Source organism: Stegodyphus dumicola, chromosome 1, assembly GCF_044657685.1.
Source record: "Stegodyphus dumicola isolate Sdum_Otavi_A_Nest chromosome 1, ASM4465768v1".
Classification (NCBI taxonomy): Eukaryota; Metazoa; Arthropoda; class Arachnida; order Araneae; family Eresidae; genus Stegodyphus; species Stegodyphus dumicola.
In genome coordinates, this window is record NC_140768.1 from 7,636,809 (window position 1) to 7,658,499 (window position 21,691).

Below are 21,691 nucleotides of genomic sequence, written 5' to 3' on the forward strand. Positions count from 1 at the left end.
TTACCTTTGGTGAATGTAAGGGAATTGCTGTGACTGCATGTGGTGATTTGTCATCCTAAATTCGGCAGTTCTGGGTATTCACAGCTCCATTCAGGTAAAAGTGGGCCTCGTCTTCCCATAAGATTTTCCACAGCCAAGCATCATCCACCTCCATTCTGGCAAGAAAGGTGAGAGCAAAAGTGAATCGCTTATCATGGTCGGGGTACAGTAACTCCTGTACACGGCTGATCTTGTACGGATAGAAGTTGATAATCTTTCGTAAGATTTTCCATACCATACTGTAAGGCATATCCATATTCCGAGCTACTCCTCGAGCGCTAGAGGTGGTAGCAATATTGTCTGGTCCTCTGTTGACAATCGCTGTGGCAACTGCTTTGATTGTATCCTGCGGTACAGGTTTTCGTCCTCTGCCTGACTGAACCTTCAGAGAACCTGTTTTCTCAAACGTCGCAACCATTGCTTTTAGCCCATTAACTGACACAGGACTGTTACCTTTACGCATTTCTTTGTGCGTTCTAAAAGCACGAAGAGCGGTTGACGCGTTGCACTGGTTGAGGTAAAAGAATTTGACCAGTAACGCACGCTCGACAAAAGAAGGAGACATTGCACATAAGCTTTCAATCCAATTGATCCGAAACGTAACACATTGCCTTTTAAAACCCAAGCAGCTGGCACTGTACGAATGGATGTAACGTGAAATTTGAATAAAGAACTTGTTCTTCTGCTCAGCGTACGTGATATTGCAGATCACGAGACTTTATCGGTGTTTATGTGGATTTTACGCTTTTTTAAAATTGTTGCCTTATTGCACTTGAACTAAATCAGAAAATGTTCATAATAAAAGGTAATTTTATTCCATATTAATTTGCATTTGTTAACACTCTATTTTCTATTACGCAGCGCCAAATATTCCCCTAGTGGTGACTTTTGGAACTAATTTGTTTTTCACGGAATCCTTCGACCCCCATCTTGTTTAATCTTCCTACAAAATGTGGCGTCATTCTCGCAAATAGATCGCGATACAGAACACTGTGAGCACTGTCAGTTTAATTTTGGCCACCCGGTATATATATATAGGTACTTTTTGTTTAGTTCATAAGCTTTTCTTACATCATATATACATTTAAAATCAGATTTAAATTTAATTTTTTTTCATTCAGTACTGAAGTTTAATCCAAAAATATGAGAGATTAAACGTGATAACATTCCAATTACTGATGATTTTATGGAAAGAGAATAATTCCTCTTATAAAGTTAGAATCTTTCTATGAGATCACCAAATAATTACTCTCATATATTTGCTTTCTATTTTACTTTTATTTTAAATATTTGACTTTGATTTGTTATTGAATAAATTTAATATATTTTCCCCATTTCCTTTTCTGCAGTTTTAAAGCTTTTTTACTAAGATTTAACTTTTAAAAAAATTTCTCATTAAATTAGCATTTACTCTTCATTTCTTAGGAGATAATCAAAATGAATATTAATATCACTTAATCAATTGAATATCACTTAATGGCATATCAGTCGATATACACTGGTGGTTCTCGAAAATTCTATTCTCTGTTGCAGCTAAATAAAGCTTCTGTTTTTTCCTTCACGTACACACATACAACGAATATATGGGCCAGTTACATGCAGAAAATCCCTATCAAACACCCACCAGTAGCAGAGCGATAAAAAGCCGCTAAACACTAGTAGTTCAATCCGGGAGTCCCGGTGAATGGTCTGGCTGGATGGATGTTTTCAAGGCATTCCCCGCGTGTAATATGGATACAAGCCAGTTGCCCCTATGACCTCCTCCACGTCCTTCCCTTTCCATGTAGTGCCTAATGGCAGAGCATGTAGTAGGTAAATAATAATAAATATAGTTGTTAACGATGTTATTCGTCCATGTAGAGAAACAGCGCTAGCATAATTTTGCATAATAACACAATCTAATTCATCTATGCTATCTAATTTTATCTTATCTAATTTATCTTATTTCATATTTCACTGACAGACTGAATTACTTTTCGACATAAGCCTCCTTTTTTAATTAAGAATGAAACTGTCATCACTGTGGTGAAGTAATAATAAGAAATACTATAACATTTGTAATCTCAGTATTCCTCACATTTCTGTGCATAGTGAAAATACGAGCTAAATTCCTGTAAAAGTGACCTGCATAACAGCACCTATATTTTGACAGGATACTTAACTTTTTATGAAAATTCCAGTCTTTATATGCATATATCAATAAAAGTTGGAATATTTGGATTACAACCAAGGCACAAAGAAATATCTGCTCATTTTTTTACATCCCTGCATGTCATAAGTCTTAAGAAATTAAAACTAGAACAATGTGGCAGACTTTTAATAACTGCTTAGTATACATAATGACTTTGCTATTTTTGACTCTGAAAAGGGAATTTGTGGAATGACCCAATATATCAAAGAATACAAATATAACAGGGTTCATAGCCACATTTTAGTTCAAAAAATAAGCACCTATAAGCACTTTTCAAGCACATTTTAAGAAAAAAAATAAGCACCTGTCTAATTACATTATACACAACTGCATAACTTCAAAAATTTGACTCGTAATTCAAAAATTTGACTCGTAATTTAAAATATGAGAAATGCAGTATTTATTAAGAGAATAAGCATGGGCAGAGAAATGGGGAACCTCAACCATGGAAAATAATTACTTTTTTTTTAACTTTTAAATAACAGTTCAATTTACAGAACTAGTTTACAATAAGAGAAAAAAAAAAACTATGCACAACTAAACTACATTACAAGGTTTAATGATGAAATTTCAGTTCAAAACAGAGGAAATAAATAATAAGGCATATTTATTCTATTCACTTGGAACTCAATAATAAATGCAATTTATTTTTCCACTCATATTGATATTTAATTAATTTAAATCTAAATTCTGAACATTTTCTAAATTTTCATCGTATATCAGTTTTTTCTTAACAGATATTGCAAGCAAAGTAATTTAAGTAAAAAAAGAGGAACATTTATGAAATCAGAAGACAGAAATTTACTTCATGCAGTCATCCTTTAACAGTAAAAGCTTAACTACCCGCATACTTGAAAATTGACGAATATTCGGACAGTCGAGCGTAACTTGAAAAAGAGGAGCGGAGGGGGAGATAGACTGTAGCCGTTCTTTAGATTTTTCCACTAAATAAATGCTTTTGACATTTCGATATGTGCATCATATCAAAACAAACCAACGGAACAGAAAAATATTCTGCTTAGCAAGCACAGTAAAACTCTTTTAAGTGTTCATAAACAAATCTCAGACAGAACATCAAAATTAATTATCTCTGCAAAATATCGCAAATGTTATTGCGCAATATGTGCACAGTAATTCTTCCCCACACAATATTACGCAATCGGATTCAACAGCTGCCGATATTGGGAGAATAAAGAACTAAATCAAAGAAAAGAAAGAGACTTGGGGTGTTTTTTATTCTAATTTTCAACAGACTGCGTTAAATTTCCGGAATAGAATCATTCTTCGCTTGGGTTGGTAGACCGCAAAACTTTTAGTCCTATTCAATCCAGATTGGAAAGTGACTGATAAAAAAAGAAAAAAAAAAAAAAGTCCGTTGCTTATTTTGCAACGAACTGTAACAGTTTCAATATTCGAGATTTTGCAGAGAAAGGGGAGAACCTCCCAACCTTCGTACTGTATAATGTATTGGCTAAAAAAATGAAATTATTTTGACTATTTGATTACTTTCCCTTTATTTACGCCATTCCAAATATTATTAATTAGAAAGCTAATCTGTGTTAAAACACAACCATTTTTGGAAGTTTACTATACTTCAGCAGTTATTGCAACTATGTTATTATAAACATTCATACATATACTCATAATATAAGCATAACGATCATAATATCATAATAAACACGAATATGAACTGACCAAGCGGAACGAGAATGCAAATTATTAAAATCTTGATAGAAATTCAAACGTGTGTAGTATTTGGGTGGGAAGAAAAGAATGCCAAATGTACCGGAATTTTCTACTGCTTTCGCAGTTCTTTGACCAACAGAACGATGGGCACCTGTGTGTACTCTCCGCGCACACCAGAGGTTATGTTAATGCAGAGAAAGGGGAAAAAGCTATTTCCGGGAGTATGATTCACAATCTGACATTCCATATTAGGAAGAAATTTGTTTATTTAGTTTCGGCTTTGGTACGGGGAAAAATTGCGCGTTCATTTAAAAAAAAAAAAAAAGCACTAAAAGCAAAAAATAAGCACTAAAAACAAAAAAATAAGGGCTTTAAAGAAAAAGTAAGCACCTATAAGGGCCTTTATATTATATTTTCAAATATAAGGACTTATAAGCACTTATAAGGATCGCTACGAACCCTGTATAATACATGATCTTGATAATAGGTGAAGTCATATTCATTACATGCAATATGTATTATTTCACTGATATAAAACATTCAAAAAAAGCTGTCCACAGTCTTTATTCATTTAAATACTGAGCTTAGACAGAACTCCCAATTACAAAGGTTCTGAAAATATTACAGAATTTCAGGAAAACAGTTTCAATACCATTGCTGGAAAGATTCTATTTTAATAAAATGTAACATTTTACATGGATCCTACAGAGAAAAAAAAGGTCCCATTAATAAAATATTTATTGTACCCTAATTAGACAAAAACAAAAAGTTTCATAACTTAAGAGATATTCTTAATAAGTACCGTATTTGACGGCATATAAGATGCACCCTTATTTAGACGGCCACACACAAGGAAAAAAAGTTTCAATAGCATGGTTTCTTTTAGTTCTCATGTTTCGTAAAAGCCAAATAAACAATTATTGAATGCAATTACCTTCACGTATAAGACGGTGTCCTTCACATATAAGATGCAGGTAACTTTTTGAAAAAGTGCGTCTTACCTAAATTTGGTCTCAAAAAGTTACCTGCATCTTATACGTGAAGGACACAGTCTTATACGTGAAGGTAATTTGACGTTATTCCTTGAATGCAAACCAGAAGCAGCATTCTTCGGATGACAGCCAGTACCACGGACACCAACAAGTCTAGAATGACAGCCAACACCGGGAATGACAACATTCTCAGGACTTAGGCCAGGGGTAGCAACGTTCCTTGGACGCAAATCAGAACCAGAACGAGGGACGGCAGCATTCCTTGGACGTGAACCAAAACCATACTTAAAATGAGAGCCAACACTACATATGGCAACATTTCTAGGATGACATCTAGGTTTAGTCCCATTCCTTACATGCAAACCAGAACCAGTTCTATGGACAGAAGTGACGCACTTTTTCCTAAATTTGGTCAAATGCCGTCAAATACGGTAACTGAAAAGATCACATATTAATTAAAATTAATTTAAAATAAATGGTGTTTTATCAAGGTCGAAACCATTAATTTCATAATGAACTCTTAGGTTAAAAAATGCATTCCAAATAAGAATGAGCTCACTAGTTTCATGGCACAATAATTTTGACTATGAACAAAAATGCATTTTAGCAGTTTAGATCAATGTAACTGCTTCACATTGCTTTAACTGAAATTTGATTTCTATTGTTTTCTCACTCTTTCAAACTGCACCTAACACTACACAGCATGCATGCTCAACTGTGGCTCTTCTGCCCACTAACAAAGCCTCTGACTGTAACAAGAAGCAATTTAATTTTTTTAATATAATTAAAATTTCAAACATATTGCATTACGGTGTCTTCTTAACAATGAGTAATTTAATTTTGTTAAATTCATTACACCTATAATAATTCCAAAGCAATTCAAACTATCGTGAACCGTGAAGAGTAAGCTAACTAATGAAATAAAAAAAAATAATTTTGCTTCTGTGACTCATTACAGTGGCAATACTATTTTTATAAAAGATACAGTCAACTGCACTTCTAGCAAACACTCACATAATTTGTCACTCACACCAAAGTGTCTCTTTTTTCTTAATCTGAAATGAATAGAACACCAGACAAGAACACAGGATATCTAAAAAGCATATGTAAATGATGCGCATTAGTAAAATTAAGTCAAAAAACGTCAATCTAACATTACTGTAATTAGCATGAAAATAGTCTTGTGCGATGCTGTTTTCTATGCCCTTTTCTAGAATTTATATTCTCATGCTTTGTTTCTAAATTTTCCATGCATTCTAGGAATCTTGGCATCATCACTACACCAACCAATGGTATATCTACCTATATCTTTCACCATGGGAACACATTCTTTGTTAGCCTAGGAATCTTGGCATCATCACTACACCAGCCAATGGTTCATCTACCTATATATCTTTCACCATTGGAACACATTCTTTGTTAGCATCTTCTCCATGTTCCTTGCTTCCAAATGGGAACTACTTTTCAGTTTCAATATTAGTCTGAAACTGGATAATGGCCACTTACACGTTACTGACATAATACACAACATCCAAAATTTTTACTAAAATGCTCTGCTCACATTCTGATAGTTGAATATATGAAGCATTAATTCGCTTCTGTAATTGGTTTTAGGGCTACAAATTAAAACATAGATTAAAGGATTGATGTGATATTCACATGCAAGAATACCAGCTTGATGCTCCTGATGTTTCCAACACAAGAAAGGCCATCAAAGTGATGTTTCTCGGTTTTGAAAAATGCTGCAGCAAGCTGCTACTTCAACATCTCAGTTGTGACTTCAGTATAACCTCTGCTGCAACAGAGTAAAAAATAACTGCTCATCCTTTTTAAATGTTTGAACACATTAGTTGCTCTGAAAGGCTCTGCCTTTATATGCTTCTGTCTTTACCAGAAGCCCACCAACAGCAGAGTGAGAAAAACCACTGAATGCTGGATATTTGACATGCATTCAAATCAAGGTGAACAGGATAACTGCATAGCCATTTTTATGGTTATCCTTATATGTAACAAGGGTATGATGCAGTTTTCTTTAGAAAGTTCTCCCCAAGGACATCCCTCTACGTAGGCAGTCAGTCATCACATACTTTGTTATAGTCAAATAAATAAAAATCAACCCTGCTTTATTAGTCAAAAATTCCGTCATTACAGCTTCGTTGCTGACATAAATCATCAGATCTCAATTTACATCTATAAACTATGAAGAATTTATTCTCAGACCCAATAAATCATATTTAAAATTAGATGTGACCTCCATATGTTGGCCTTAATATTAGTCAACTGTAAATAATAAAAAAAATTCCAACTAAACTATAGCTAGTTTTTGTTTAATAACTTCTGTAAAATTTCTTTAATAACTACAGTTTTACTACAGCATGTACTGTATTATTGTTTTATAATTTTAAAAGGACTGCTAAGTACTTAACAGTTAAGAATAAAGAAACACTGCTAGTCTAATTTTTCATGTTATTGCATTACTCTTCTTTACTTGAAGGAATGGCTTTTTCTATTATAGAAAAAACTACTATGACTTCTTTAAATTTGAGTTTTTCTCATTAAAATTAGTTAATAATTATTATTAGAACAAACTGCTTGGTTTTCTACTTGGAAAAAAATCAATCAATATATCACACAAAAATATAAAATTTGTATACTGTAAAAATGCTTCTTCCTGAACTCATGGCCATATAAGAATTTTTTTAATAACTAAACTGCATGTTTAAAATCCCATGTAGGTTTGAGATGAACTAAAATATACATGAACATGTTCTTACTCATGCATCTGCTAAAAATTTTCATAATTTTTCAAACCTGCTAAAACAGAAAACTCAAATTTTCATTTCCAAATCAAGAAATATTCAAATTTTAACTTTTATTAAAAAATTAATATTCTGAGCTCTTTTGTCCTGAGAGAATGTAAAATCGTTATTAATTTACTTGAAATGTTTTCTTCTATTTAAAACTATTTTAATAATTTTAAAACAATATAAATTATTAATTGCACCCTTTCCATTTTAAGTTCTTGAATATTTCCAAATTCTAACATGAAGTTTGGCTAACACTAGTGCAAAAAAAATACCCTTTTTCTGCTGTGTATTCTACTGGGGAGCTAAATTCCAGCTAAAATTCAAAATTAAGCAAAAGAACAACCTTGTCTTTACAGCAGATTTAACTGAAATTCTATTAATTTTGAAGGCTTACAGGTACAGGTCCCTCTCTGCCAGGAGCAAAATAAATTCTAACAGATCCATAATTTTTTTTTTTTTTTTTTTTTTTTTTTGGGAAGAGGGACTCATATTTATTCACTCTTGTAATCGCCAGTTTCAATCAAATCTATGCCAAACATAAGGTATTTTGCCCAATTTTAAGTTTTACTTTGGCATTATTAAATAATCTCTACTGTATTCATGTTATATTGCACGAATATTGTGTTATACAGCATTCAATATTATTTACGATTTCACATCATCACTGTAGGTTTTCGAGCACATAACCCTCAGATATCTGCAACAAGATGAGAAATGATTTTTAAAATGTGATATTATTAGATGTGTGTTTTTAAATCATTTTTATTAGAGTAAAAGAAACAGATTTTAAACAGATTAAGAAAGCTCTAAAATACTGGTTTAAATCATACACCAATAAAAAGCATCACTTCCTGATTTTCTGCACCACCACTGAAAGTCATGAAGTATTATTCATGAGGAAAAGCACTGTTTTCCTAAAACAGTTATGTGGCAACCCATGATATGGGAAAAAAGTATTTATGTGCCAATTCAGGTATGCACATAGCATGCATCTGAAAAAAGATTTCTCGAAAAAAGGTAAGTGTTTTATTACTGACATTTATTTCTTTTTAATTTTACATTCATTGATTACTTTTGTATGGAATTTTGAAAATGGCCATGCCTCAACAAGCCTTATATTAGCTTGTTCAAAAACTGTCGGCAACAAGTTTGCAAATGCTCTTCCAAGTCAGCAATGAGTTCAAACCATTTTATCAGGAGCACAACTGTATTTCCCTTCATATTTCCCCTTCTGAATTTTTTTTTAAATATTCACATAATTTTCTGCTTCCTCTATTGTACACAGTTTACCAAGGGCTAGTTTAATGGTAAACTGCATTCTTTTCAGTTTTATTCTATGTATTCAGTTTGTATTTGCATTTTTTGTATCAGCATTTCTTTCATTTTTTTCTTTTCATTTTTATTATTCAAAATATATTTTGTACCAATTATTTGTTAAGCTACATGGACATAGGAAGGTGTTCTTACACTTAAGAAACTTTCCAAACATGTGAACATGTGACCTGCTGGTGTGTTCAATCTTTCAAAATCCAGGTCTACTGTTCAAACCCTTCTCCTTTGTTCTTCCAATCCATGCTTGGAAACTGTGGTCAAGACTTATTCCTGTGAGGTGCCCCTGGGATTTTAAAAGGTAACTGAGCCAGATATGTTGCACTACTGTCAGATACCAGCTTAATATCCACTAGATATTATAATGTCCAGTATTCTAAATGGAATGTAGGTTTCTTTTAAAGAAATAATATTCTGATAGTTACCAGTAGTTTACCCATGACTACTTTCCATCTGTTATTTTCTTACTGTAACTGTGTTCTTAAGAAATTGGATTATTCATATAATTTTCCTCTCTTTACTTTCAGATGATAAAATTACTTAAAAAAAGGTAGAACATACATGATGAAATACAGTAATCAGGAAGTACCAAAATATTTCATTAATTTTTAAGAAACTAATTTTTCAAAAATTTTCTCCATGAACTTCAAAATTAAAAATCACTGAAAGACAATGTTAAATAAATTATCTATTGAGCACTTCAAGGAAAAAAAAAACTGCCATACTAACTTGATATATATCGCATAAGTAAAAAATTTAAAACATGGACAAATAAAACATCTACTAAAACACAGAAGTTCAAAAACTGAAACCTCAAATTTGACTCTTAGGTTATTTATTTGATTAGTTGATTTCAACAAAGCATTTGAATGCTAGTATCAACAAAGAATAGCTTCCTTGAAGATTTTCTAAGAAAATTCGTGTTACACATGAGAAAAACTGGAAGCCTCCCCCCTCCCTCACATGCATCCAGCCAAATCGCTAAGAATCAAACCAGAAACCAACTGCTGTTGTTCAGTAATCTTAGTTACTAAGTCAAAGGACAGCCACAAAAGTAAAGATTTCCCTATGCATAATACCATATAGGTTGATAAGATAAAATAAAATAACCAGTAGAATGAAATATGAAAAAGAAAAGGGAAAAACTTAAGAATTCAGAAAAAGATTATTAATAATAAGAATAGGAAGGGCATATTTTAAGCACCAAAGCAAATGCTCATTCTCCTAGCAATACTTACATATCACCATATTCCAAAGATGTCCTTGTTATGACCTTTTATTTAGTTAACAACTTTTATTAGTTAACTTTTATTTAGTTTTATTAGTTAAAAGAAAACTAATAAAAAGATTAAGTGGGTTATTTTCTACATTTATTAAAAAAGTCTTAAGCAAAAGGGGGGGATTTAGTTCCTCCAGCCATCGCATCACTTGCAGACATTACTTTCAAGGCCATGATGTCATTAAATCACATGATTAATACTTCTGTACATATATCTTGGCATTTACTATCTCAAGAACAACACAGCTTAAAGAGTGATTAGCATTTAAAATCATTCACAGTAAAATCTACCAATGTTTTTTAATTTTTTCCCATTTCATAAGATGATATATGCTTTTCTTACCATTTCAGTTTAAAAGTTGATTTTCTTTATTTTATTCCTGTACATAATTATATTCCTTCAAGGGACTTTAAAATTTAAAAATTTTTAAAAAATGTATTCATTCTAAAGATTTGAAATTTTCAAACATTATAAAAGAAATCTTCATCTTCTTTTAAAAACAAAAATGATAAAGTCTTTCTTACTTATTTATTTGCCTTATCCATATCCATCGACCTTATTTTCTAAATAAATTGCTGAGAATTATAATAAACACTTAAATGTATGTGTTAATTATTTATGTATTACTACCAAGGGCATTCCATGCTTTTATTATTCATGATATTAAACTGTAGACGAATTTTTAAGAAAAATGGTTAATCTTTTAACAAAACTGCACATATATTATTTTTCTGTTTTGAGTTCATTAATTACATATTCATTTTAAATAAAAGCTTGGTGCCTTTTTAATTTAATTTATTTCTTTCACTTTTCATCATGACTTACTGCTTAAATTATCAGCATTTAAGAATTCAGAGTACAATTCCTTGGGGAATGGATGTATTAGATCATGGCAAAATGCACTAAGGCTATCTACCTAAAGTGAGAGATACCTTCATAGGGGAATTTCTAAGGAAAATTACCTCATATTTCACATGTGGTAAACCACAAAACATCCCATGCAGGAAGCCTGTTTGTCAGAATATGAACCCAGATTGTGCAGCCTGTGCTCAACGGTGTTACTTACTCAGCTATTGGTGGGCTCTGCTTAATGTAAAAAGACAGTATAGTGAATGCTGAACAGAAGTAAGCATAGGTATTTGAAAAGAAAAAAAAAATTCATATGAAATTTAAAATGAGAAAAATTAATGAACACTCACTGTTTCACAGTTGAGGCATCTAGTTTCATTTGTAAGAGTTCCCTGAAAAATATCATGCACCCATGTTGGTTCAGCTTTGGATGTTTGATGTTGATCACCATTCTGATTAGCTGTCTTTACTTTCCCTTGCTGCTTTTCTGCTGCAATAAAAAACATGGGTCATGCCATAATACTTTTACTAAAAATTTGACTTTCAGTTACTGCAGCTTTGGTAATTGAAGTCAAAATTGTACATTTAAAGTATCCTTTACTGTAAATGATTTTCTCGTGTTTAATAATTTTACTTACAAAATTTAAAAAAAAAAAAAATTTAAACTAAGTGCATATAACTAAAAATTTTGTTATTTACCAAAGAATAGGTTACGTTCATCCAACATGTTATGAATAATGGTTAATAAATGTTATGAATAATAATAAATGTTATGAATAACAACATGTTATTAATAATGGTTTTATGTTATGAATAATAAAAAAACATAACACATACCTTGTAATATATCAGCTATAGTATTCAGCAAATAGTTCAGGAATTCGTGAGCATCTTGCTGCATATAGTTATCAAAAACCTCTATTTAAAACAATGAGAGAAAAAAGCTATAAAAGTTGACAGACAAATTCCACAAAGTAACATGGAAGGGGCAGAAAGAAAATAGAATGTAAGAAAATCTTTTCACACATTTTAAGAAAAATTCTGAATTATTTTTTCACTTAACAGAAAGGTTTACATAAACAGATTTATATTTATGATACTCTTTACCCAAAGTAGGAGGAAATGGTATCATACAGAGATTATCATGCATTTGAAACACACAATCATAATTTTCAATAGAAAATGTTAAAAGGCTCAATACCAAGAAAATAAATATCTGAAAATGCATTTTATTTATATTCACACATGAATTTTCATTCCAAGAATGCATCCAGCATATGAAAGCAAATAAAATTCATCAATCAAAATTCAGATCAAGCAGCAAATTATTCAATATCTAAAAGTACGAGAATATTACATACCATTTTCTTTCCTTAGCCTAGCAATAAATTTTTTTGGAGCAATTGTCCCCGTTTTCTTTTTTTGTGTGGCAATATTATAAAAGAGATCTGCCAAGCATGTTAATAAAGTTTCTTTTGTCCTCTTATTCTTTGCTTTGTAATCAAGAACTTTTTCTCTAAATGGTTTACAGAAGTACAGGGCTTGTAATACTGAATTGCAATAACAGGTATTTCCAAACTGAAATAAAGTACATATTATAATAAATCAAATTTTATTTATTTTGTATTTTAACCAAATGCCCATAGATAACAATTATTCATAAGACATATTTTTAATTTTTCACCAATTTTCATATAGCAATTAAATTTTATAATTTTACTTTATAAAATTTTTTCTGAAATTTAATTAGTCACAGTGATTCTTAAAATACATTCTGCATGTAAAATTTAAACCACCTTGTAACATTTTCTTTTACTTTTACATTCAAGTGAGATGTGTTATCTTTGCAAAGTATTTATTACTTTGTGTAGCTAAATACTTTAATAATTTTAAGAATGATAAAAATTATCTTGATACTTTCTGATTAATCCCATGAAAATGCAACTGGTGATTTTATTAATTGATGGAAAACATCTATTTGGCTAATTTTAGGACTCACTGGCACTGCTCTTTTCATAAAATAATAATAAAGTATTTTAAAAGAAACAAGAAATTTTTGAAGTGATAAAAGTCTGTAAGGTCATTATTCATATTCTTATAGTTGGTGGATATTGTTCAGCAAAATAATAGTTAATAGAAAACATCTGAATGCGCATGTACTCAAACATGTGTGATACATATATGTGTTGGATAGCTATTGTTGTGTGTATATGCAAAAATACAAAAAAAAAAAAAAAAAAAAAAAAATGGCAATACCATTGCAAGTTGAAGCCAAGAGTGCAAATAACCTGAAAGTACGATTATTTTAAGGCCATTAAGAAATAAAAGATTATTTACTATGAAGTTTAATAATTACAAAAAATGGAGATGGAACTTATCACCAGACATAAGTTGTTGGATCATTCAAAAAAACATTTTAAATATATACAGCAGTAAAACAAGTTAATTCAAAAAATTTATAACCATCTAGCAACATTAGGTTTGGTTTACAAGATATCCTTAACAAATTATGCAAAAATTAAAATAAACAAAAAATACCTGCAAAGAAATATTTAGTTATTCTATATAATCAAATACAACACATAATAAAAATTATAAAATGATACATGAAAGACAAAGAAGAATTATTAGACAATTGTTCTGAAAGAAATATTTATCTTTCACACTTTCAGTAAATTATAAAGTATTAATATTTATATTTTATTTCACTTCATAGATGCTGCAGAATCCTATTCAAAAACAAATGATTTTAGTTTACCTTCATAACAGTCTTGGTTGAGATTATGTTTCAATGTAAAATTTATTTTTTTCTTTATTTTGTAAAAGTGATTTCCCTCTGCAGGGGCTGACTGGAGGTACTTAGACAGACTTGGGCCCGAGGTACATTATCAGACTTCATAGTGACTAGAATCATCACTTATGCAGTGGTAAGTTCGGCAGGAATCGTACTGGTACCGTCTTGTCTGCCCCTTGGTTTTGGGGACATTACATAGTTTGATACTGAAAGTTGTTCTTGGGAGTTTGGCTTCTCTTGGCTTCACTGGGAGGCAGTCTTTGACCTAACTTTGTTCTCCTTGTAAGTTACTACCAGCCAACCGCCACGGACTAGTGTACTATAAACTTTTACTGTGTGCAACATTGTCCCTCTGGGTTGACGGTGGGAATTTGCTTCCTTGGATTGTCTCAAGGGGTTGGGGCATTTACAACAGTATTAAGGGCTTCACATAACCGAGGTCCTTTTCCCCTAATGTACTGTAGAAGTGATTTGAACGTCTATTTTAGTTTAAAATTTTTTAATGCTTTTAATTTGCCATGATGTATGCAATCATGTCTGGAATAAATAGTTTTATTTCCCATAATAATGTATTTTTTTCACTTCAGCAGTAAACATTTAACATCAGATAAATATTATGAACTTTCAAGGTTGTTAATTTTGAATTACTTTAGAATTGCATTTAAGCAGATGAAGCTTTATAGTATATTGATATAGTTCCATGTTGTAATAATGGTTGCCAAACCTCAAATTGGAAAAAAAAAAAAAAAAAAAAAAAAAAAAAAAAAAACTAGAGGTGTGAAACTTGCATGTAAAAAACCATAAGTTTTCAGGAAGTTTTCAGGCTGCACGACACCATTTCAAAAAATCTCCCAAATTAAATTCACTGTAAAATGCATGATTTAGATTACTGAACTATTCACAAGATAATTCAGATGTAAAATTTATTGGTCATCAAAATTAAAGGGTAATGAGAAAAAATATGGTCTCTAAGTTAATGCTGCAACCAAAGTTCAATGCTATAATTATTCATGTTAATTAAGTACAACTGAACACAAAATTGCCCTTCCGTGCATATGTTAGCACCGGAGATATGCAATTTGATTATTGACAATGTGGTGCGCAATGGACACATATTGAGTCATTAACACATCCAGTCTGCATTGTTTATAAAAGTGAATGTGGTTTCTAAATATCAGTATTCAGTAATTATGGCTCAAAGGCATCATTCAAATGAAGGTCAAAGGTGGCAAATAATTGGTAGAATCAAGGGAGGTCAAACACAAATGGATTTCAATATTCCTCAAAGTGTCATATCAAGAGTTTGGAGCCACTTTTTAAGACTGGATCAGTTGATAAGACAGCCTGGTAAAGGGCGACCACGAGCAAAAACTGCATTGGAAGACCGTTTTCTGCCATTGTTGGCTCGAAGAAACTGCGAAGCAACTACAAGAGATATGGTGTTAGACCTTCAGGCCACCACAGGAGCTTGAATTACTTGTTCTACTGCTGCACGAAGGCTTAATGAGTTTGGGCTGTATGTGAGAAAAACCAATGGTTTGTGTCTCATTCATTCCAGCTTCCAAAGCAGCCTGTTTAAACTTGACGTCATCATGTTCAATGTACCCTTGATTGTCTGATTCAATTATAGTCTACTAACGAGTACAAATACAGTCTGAAAAGTTATTCTAGATATGTTTTGATCTGGAGAGAGGAAGGAACATACAACTTGCCTTCCCTTGACCATGAACCATCCGTTTCCACACCCACGGTTTAATGGTTTGGGAAGGAATCATGACAAATGCAATATCTTTCATGGAGGTTCTGTAACCATTCGAAGATATGTGGACAAGATATTGTAGCCACAAGTTAAGACTGTTTAGGGATGCTGTTGGCCCAGAGTTTTTGCTAATAGATGACAATGCTCAGCCTCATCAAGCATATGTGGTGTCAGAATACTTGCAAACAGAAGATATCACTAAAATTGTTTGGGCACCTTACTTACCCAACTTGAACCCAATTCAGCATGTGTGAGATGCTTTATGGCACTGAATTTCAGTGCATCAAATTCCTCCCCAAACCCTCCAGAAGCTGGTAAATGCACTTTCAGAAGAGTGGCAAGCAATTCCACAAGACTTGATGAACACTTTGGAAAAGTTTATGAAATCAAAATGTGAGGTATGCACATCTGTCCGAGGTGTCCATACACCAGATTAAAGAAAACATTTTCCACGTGAGGTGATTTTTCTATCATTTTCCAATTTCTATACATTTGGTTTGAATTTCAATATTTTGCAAATAATCAACTGCCCAACATTGTAGCTTATGCTAATTAATGCTTTTGTACCAATTTTTATTAATAATGTTTTATTAAGTATCAGTTATGTTTTATTTCTGCTATTATCTTTAATTTTGATGAAGCCTAAATTTTATGCTCTTCAGTTACTTTTATCTTGTAATCATCTTACACTTTTATAATTACAAAATCCTAAGTAGGGAAGGAAAGCTTTTATTTATCAAAGTAGTTTTAAATACAATGAAATAAAATTAAATGTGTGCCTCTGACTGGCACAGCCTTTTGGATCTGTTCATGAAGGCCTGTACTTAAGTGGCTGCTGTTAGCTAAACTTTTATAATTACTTATTCTAGTTTCTGGTTTCATAAACTTCTATTCATTATGATGATATTCACATTATTAAAGAAAGTAAGAAAGCAAAATATTTTAAATTATAATCTAATATATATCAAGAGGGGGGAAAATCTCATGACTGGATAAAGGCAGTGATGCCACTAAGGGGGTTAATGTACATACTACTGTACAGATAAACTTGTAATGTACAATTTAGTAATGTAAAACCTAATTAAACCCAAGAATTACATAATTAAATGTTTATTTAATCTTCATAAAAAGTTCTATAAATATCTGCAGATTAAGAAAATTCAGGCCACATAAAATTTCATAAGGCTGAAAATCACTAGGGATGGGTAATCAGCTTTGCATTTAATTCAATAAATTTCATCTATTGCTGCAAAACATTTTTCTTGATAAAGGCTAGAAATTAAAAGATTCTGTAGCTACTGGAAGACCAGATGTGATGAAAAGCTGGAAGAGTTTGCAGCTATGCAATTCTAACATTCTTGTTCTCTTTCAATAGCTTTATTTAGAGAATGGAATATCACGACATGCCTACAACTTTGTTAAAGTGAAATAAATAAATATTCAACCTATTAGGTAGATATGCAGAGTTAATTGATTAGCAAGTTACTGCACATAAATACTAATTACCAAAACATGCCAATTATATCAAAGTAAAATTTTTTTAGCCACTCCTAGTGGGTTACAACTGAAATTTTAACATAGCAAATAATAAATTAAAAATTCTTACAAGATCAGACACTTTTCCATGGTGGCTAAGATGTCAATTATTTACAAAACAAGGTGTTAATTCAAAACAAAATATAGTACTTGCATATTAATGCAGCCACCCTGGTGCAATCTGGCAATATTTTACGGATGAAAAGGTAGAAGTTACTTATCAGGTGTAATTTTTTTTTTTTTTTAAGAAAGATTTGCAAACTATCAATGTTTACAGTAAGTCAAATATTATCAACATATGAAAAGAAAACATACTTTAGCAATTTAAAATAGAAATTTTAATTATTAAATAAAGATTACGTGATACATTAAGAAAATAAAACACTTGCATTCTTCTTCAAATCTTACTGTATTTTTTTTCCTCTGCTATTCTTCTTCTGAAATAAAAAGTGATCTGTTTTCACTTAAAAAAATATCAGATAATTGCACAGCCTCAGCTTTATGCAAACCTCAGCAACAGACACTGTCTAGGAAACACACTTTCTTATTGTTCCCTTTAGAAAATGTTCAGCAAAATTTTGTATTTCTGCAGAAATTTTATCGCAGTTTCTTCCATTGCTGACAAATTCCACAAGCTCGTATTTTAAAACTAAGTTTAATGCACAAATATCATGATGCATTTATAAAAACCATTGGAAAATGGAATAAAAAAAAGGATGCACAAAAAAATGGCAGCACTGCTTAACTGAAAGATTATGGATTGTTATGAGCATGGTTGCTGGAAGAGTGGTTATGTGCATGGTTGCCAGAGTTTGGCACATTCTGAAAATTTGGTGACTTCTATAAAGGTAGTTGCATTAAACACAAGTACCCAAAATACTTATGGTTAGCTATACTATCTTTATACTCATAAAGTCCTTACCAACGGCACCTCAACTGAGCTAAGCTTTCAAAAGCAGAGTAGGAACTATTTCTTAGTAAGACACAGCAGCAATACAGAGCACACTCCAATAGCCTTATGATTAAGATAAAATTCCTATTTTTAAAACTGCTGTATGCCACTATTTATTTGTATAACTTTTTGGTTTCAGTGAATATTATCACATAAGCCAAAAATGCTAGGTAAGGTTTAACTAAAATGTAATTGATAGTAAAATTAAGAATAATTGTCACATTCCTATTACAAAAGTTTTCCAAAAAATTAATAAAGAAATAAATTATTTCCCCGGTGTCTAAATATTCTAATGGTATAGAGTTCACTCGAAAAGTTATTAGATTTCATCAAGTACAAATAATAAATTTTAGTATATCACATGTATCTGTACATTTGAGTAACGCGATTTTGTTTAATATGGCATTTCACAGGGATTAAATTAATTACATTATGTCATAAGATTCCTCTACGCTGGAATAATTCTGGTCTAATAATCCTGAAAAATGTAAACAAATGCTCATAATGTAATACAGTACAAAGTCCAAGATTCAAAATCCTTGGGACTTCGGCAAATTCGGACATTTCCGAATTTTAGATCATCAGTTTGAATCTAGTAAGATGATATGTAGATATGGCAGCATATGGGTTTCCCATATTGTTTAGGTCAGATAGAAAATTGCTAACACTTCACAGTTACTCAAAGACCGAAAATGCGATTCTGGCTAACATCAATATTAAAATGAGGCTGTATTAGTGAAACAACTGAATTGGATTACACAATTCTGCATCGGATAGCTGCATAAACATGTCAAGACTTGTGTCTGGCCAACAGCATTGCCTACAAGTTCAATTTTAAACACCCTAAGTTTATAGATATACACACGCACACACACATATATGTAGACATAAACATATGCTAAAAATTTAAATTATTCATCAAATACAAGCTTAAATTATATTATCACTTTTAATGCATAATTTAAAAATCTCTTTAAAATACTTACGTTCACCAAACCAAAGTAATGCTCATTAGAAGGAAATTGATCATGTCCAATCTCTTTCTCCAGCTGTGAGGCATTTGCTCCCTTGAAATAAAATATTTTTTTTAAATACCAACACAGCTCACTATGACAAAAACTATGATTAAAAATCCCCTCTTTTTTTATTTAGGTAAAAAAATAATAGCAACAGTTCACACTACATTATAATGAAATTAATAGCTTTAATTTAATCCAATTCTCATTTTCAAAGAGTTTTTTAACTTAATATAGCTAAATAAATGTGCAAGAAAAATAAAATGTGAGCATAAATGGAACTGCTTTTCTCTTGATTTAAACTGGCTTAGAAAAATTACAAGATGAAAACATTATTTGCTTTAATCCAAAAACATTAAATGCACTATAATGTCTAGTAAAATAATGTCCAAATTATAGATTTTAGATCATAAGTTTAAATCTAGTAGAATAACATGTAGACTTGACAACATTAGGGCTTCACTTATTGTTTAGGTCAAACAGAAAAATGCTAACAGGAAAAATGCATGCAGGGAATCTCGGTTGGTGGGAGAAAAATGGTGTTTATGGTACACCTCGCTTCTTTTGCTGAGTAGTATATTCTCCATTTCTACACTCTGTAAGCAGGGAAGGGAACTTTTTATATATTTATTTACTTATTAGATTGGCATCCGGAGGTCTGGTTATTAGATCATTCCGGATATTGGACATCCAGATTTCAGACTTTATACTGAGTAAACATTTAATTAAAAAAAAAGGTACTTATGCATTATCCCATCAATTGTGAAACTGTGACCAAGCAGCGCAATTTAGCATCAATTATAAATAAGCATGACAGCACACCACACTCGCAACATCTCTGCTTTCATTTAATATGGTACAAAGTCCAAGATTCAGATGTCCAATATCCAGAATAAGGTAAAATCCGAACCTCAAAGCCACTAACAACTTCTTTCTTTTTTAAATAGTATTTTGGGGAGGGAGGTATGCTTTACGCAAGCACATTTGATTTTTTCTCCAAAAAAATAAAGCATGTATATAAAGTCCAGATTCTTAATTTCACTTCGGCATTAAATAAATACAGTCGAAAGTCATTAATCCGGACTCGTCGGGACTTCGGCGATTCCGGATTATCGATTTTTCCGCATTATAGATCATCAGTTTAAATCTGATAAGATGGCATGCAGAAATTATAAAATTAAAAATATAAAACCGTAATTTATGAAATAAAGAGCAATTATGATTTAAAGGGTATCAAAATTAAAAAAAAAAAAAAAAAAAAAAAAGCTTAATATTTATTTGTTTACTTTATTAAAAATTTCTTTTAACGTAAGTTGTTTAAGTTGCTTCGTTTTATGCGATAATACTTTCTCTTTAACTTTTTTTTTCTATAAACAGACATAATTTCTTGTTCAGTTACAAAATTTCGCTGTTCAAGTGCTATAATTGCTGTGTCGAGAATACTGACTAATTTGTCAATCGAATTTTTTTCGTTTTCAATAACCTCTGCGTCACTTTCTTCACTATCGGAAGCGAATTATAATGAAGAGGAATTTGATTTAAATCATATCAAGACGGAATACATCGAGATGAAATACTACATTTAGTAAGGAATTATAAGCCAAATAAAATGAAAACATCTGCCCTGAAGATAAGGATAGTGCTGACAGATCAAAATCCAATGCTAAAAGTGACAATCATGACAAAGTGATGATTGAATGGATCAGACAGCGTCGCAGCAAGGGCATGCAATTGACATTCCAATCATTCCAATGCTAATGGCTCAAGGCCAAAACATTTCATAAAGAAATTAATCTAAAAAGAGTGCATGTATTCGACAGGTTGGTTAACCAAATTAAAAAATTGCCATGGTACAAGGCAATAACAAATTTCAGGTGGAATAGCTTCAGCTGATCAACTATTTGCAGATGAATTCATTGAGCTCATTAACAGTGAAAAGTTATCACCAGAACAATTTACAATGCTCATAAAACTGCTGTTTTGGGGCAATATATCCCGCAAAATACCTTGGCAACCTCTATGGAAAAGGCTGCAACTGGTTAAGAGATCCCAAACCGAGACTAACAATTTTAGCAAAGGCAAATGATGCAGAAATGCACAAGTGTAAACTTTTGTAATCAGAAAAAACTAAAAAAAAAAACTTTCTGTTCATGAGTCTGCTCATGATGCTTATGTTTGGGACATAATCTTCATCACAAGTCAGACTTGTTAAAGTACGAGAAGGGTTAAGGACAGACCAATTTCCATCTTCACTGAAACCGAAACACAAAAGACCCAAAAATTATTAACTGGTCAGACTCGTTAAAGTACGAGAAGGGTTAAGGACAGACCAATTTCCATCTTCACTGAAACCGAAACACAAAAGACCCAAAAATTATTAACTGAGATGGAATTGGGTGATCGAAAACATTCACAGTTCTTATGTGAAATGAAGAATTTAGTTTCAGATAAGGTACGTGAA

The 21,691-nt window shown here is 31.6% G+C and overlaps 1 protein-coding gene across 2 annotated transcripts in view; it reads right to left on the bottom strand.

Annotated features, from left to right (window-relative positions):
• The window catches only part of Usp12-46 (Ubiquitin-specific protease 12/46), a 52,484-nt gene that overhangs the window by 18,978 nt on the left and 11,815 nt on the right, over window positions 1-21,691 (bottom strand). Inside the window, exons 2-5 of one of the 2 annotated variants that reach the window (XM_035362851.2) lie at window positions 19,201-19,281; window positions 12,535-12,751; window positions 12,011-12,091; window positions 11,524-11,660 (exon numbers count right to left, since the gene is read on the bottom strand). In XM_035362851.2, the coding sequence (XP_035218742.1) occupies window positions 11,524-11,660; window positions 12,011-12,091; window positions 12,535-12,751; window positions 19,201-19,281 (516 nt within the window). Of the gene's footprint in view, window positions 1-11,523; window positions 11,664-12,010; window positions 12,092-12,534; window positions 12,752-19,200; window positions 19,282-21,691 lie in introns of both variants that reach the window. The other variant, XM_035362850.2, reaches the window with a different exon arrangement.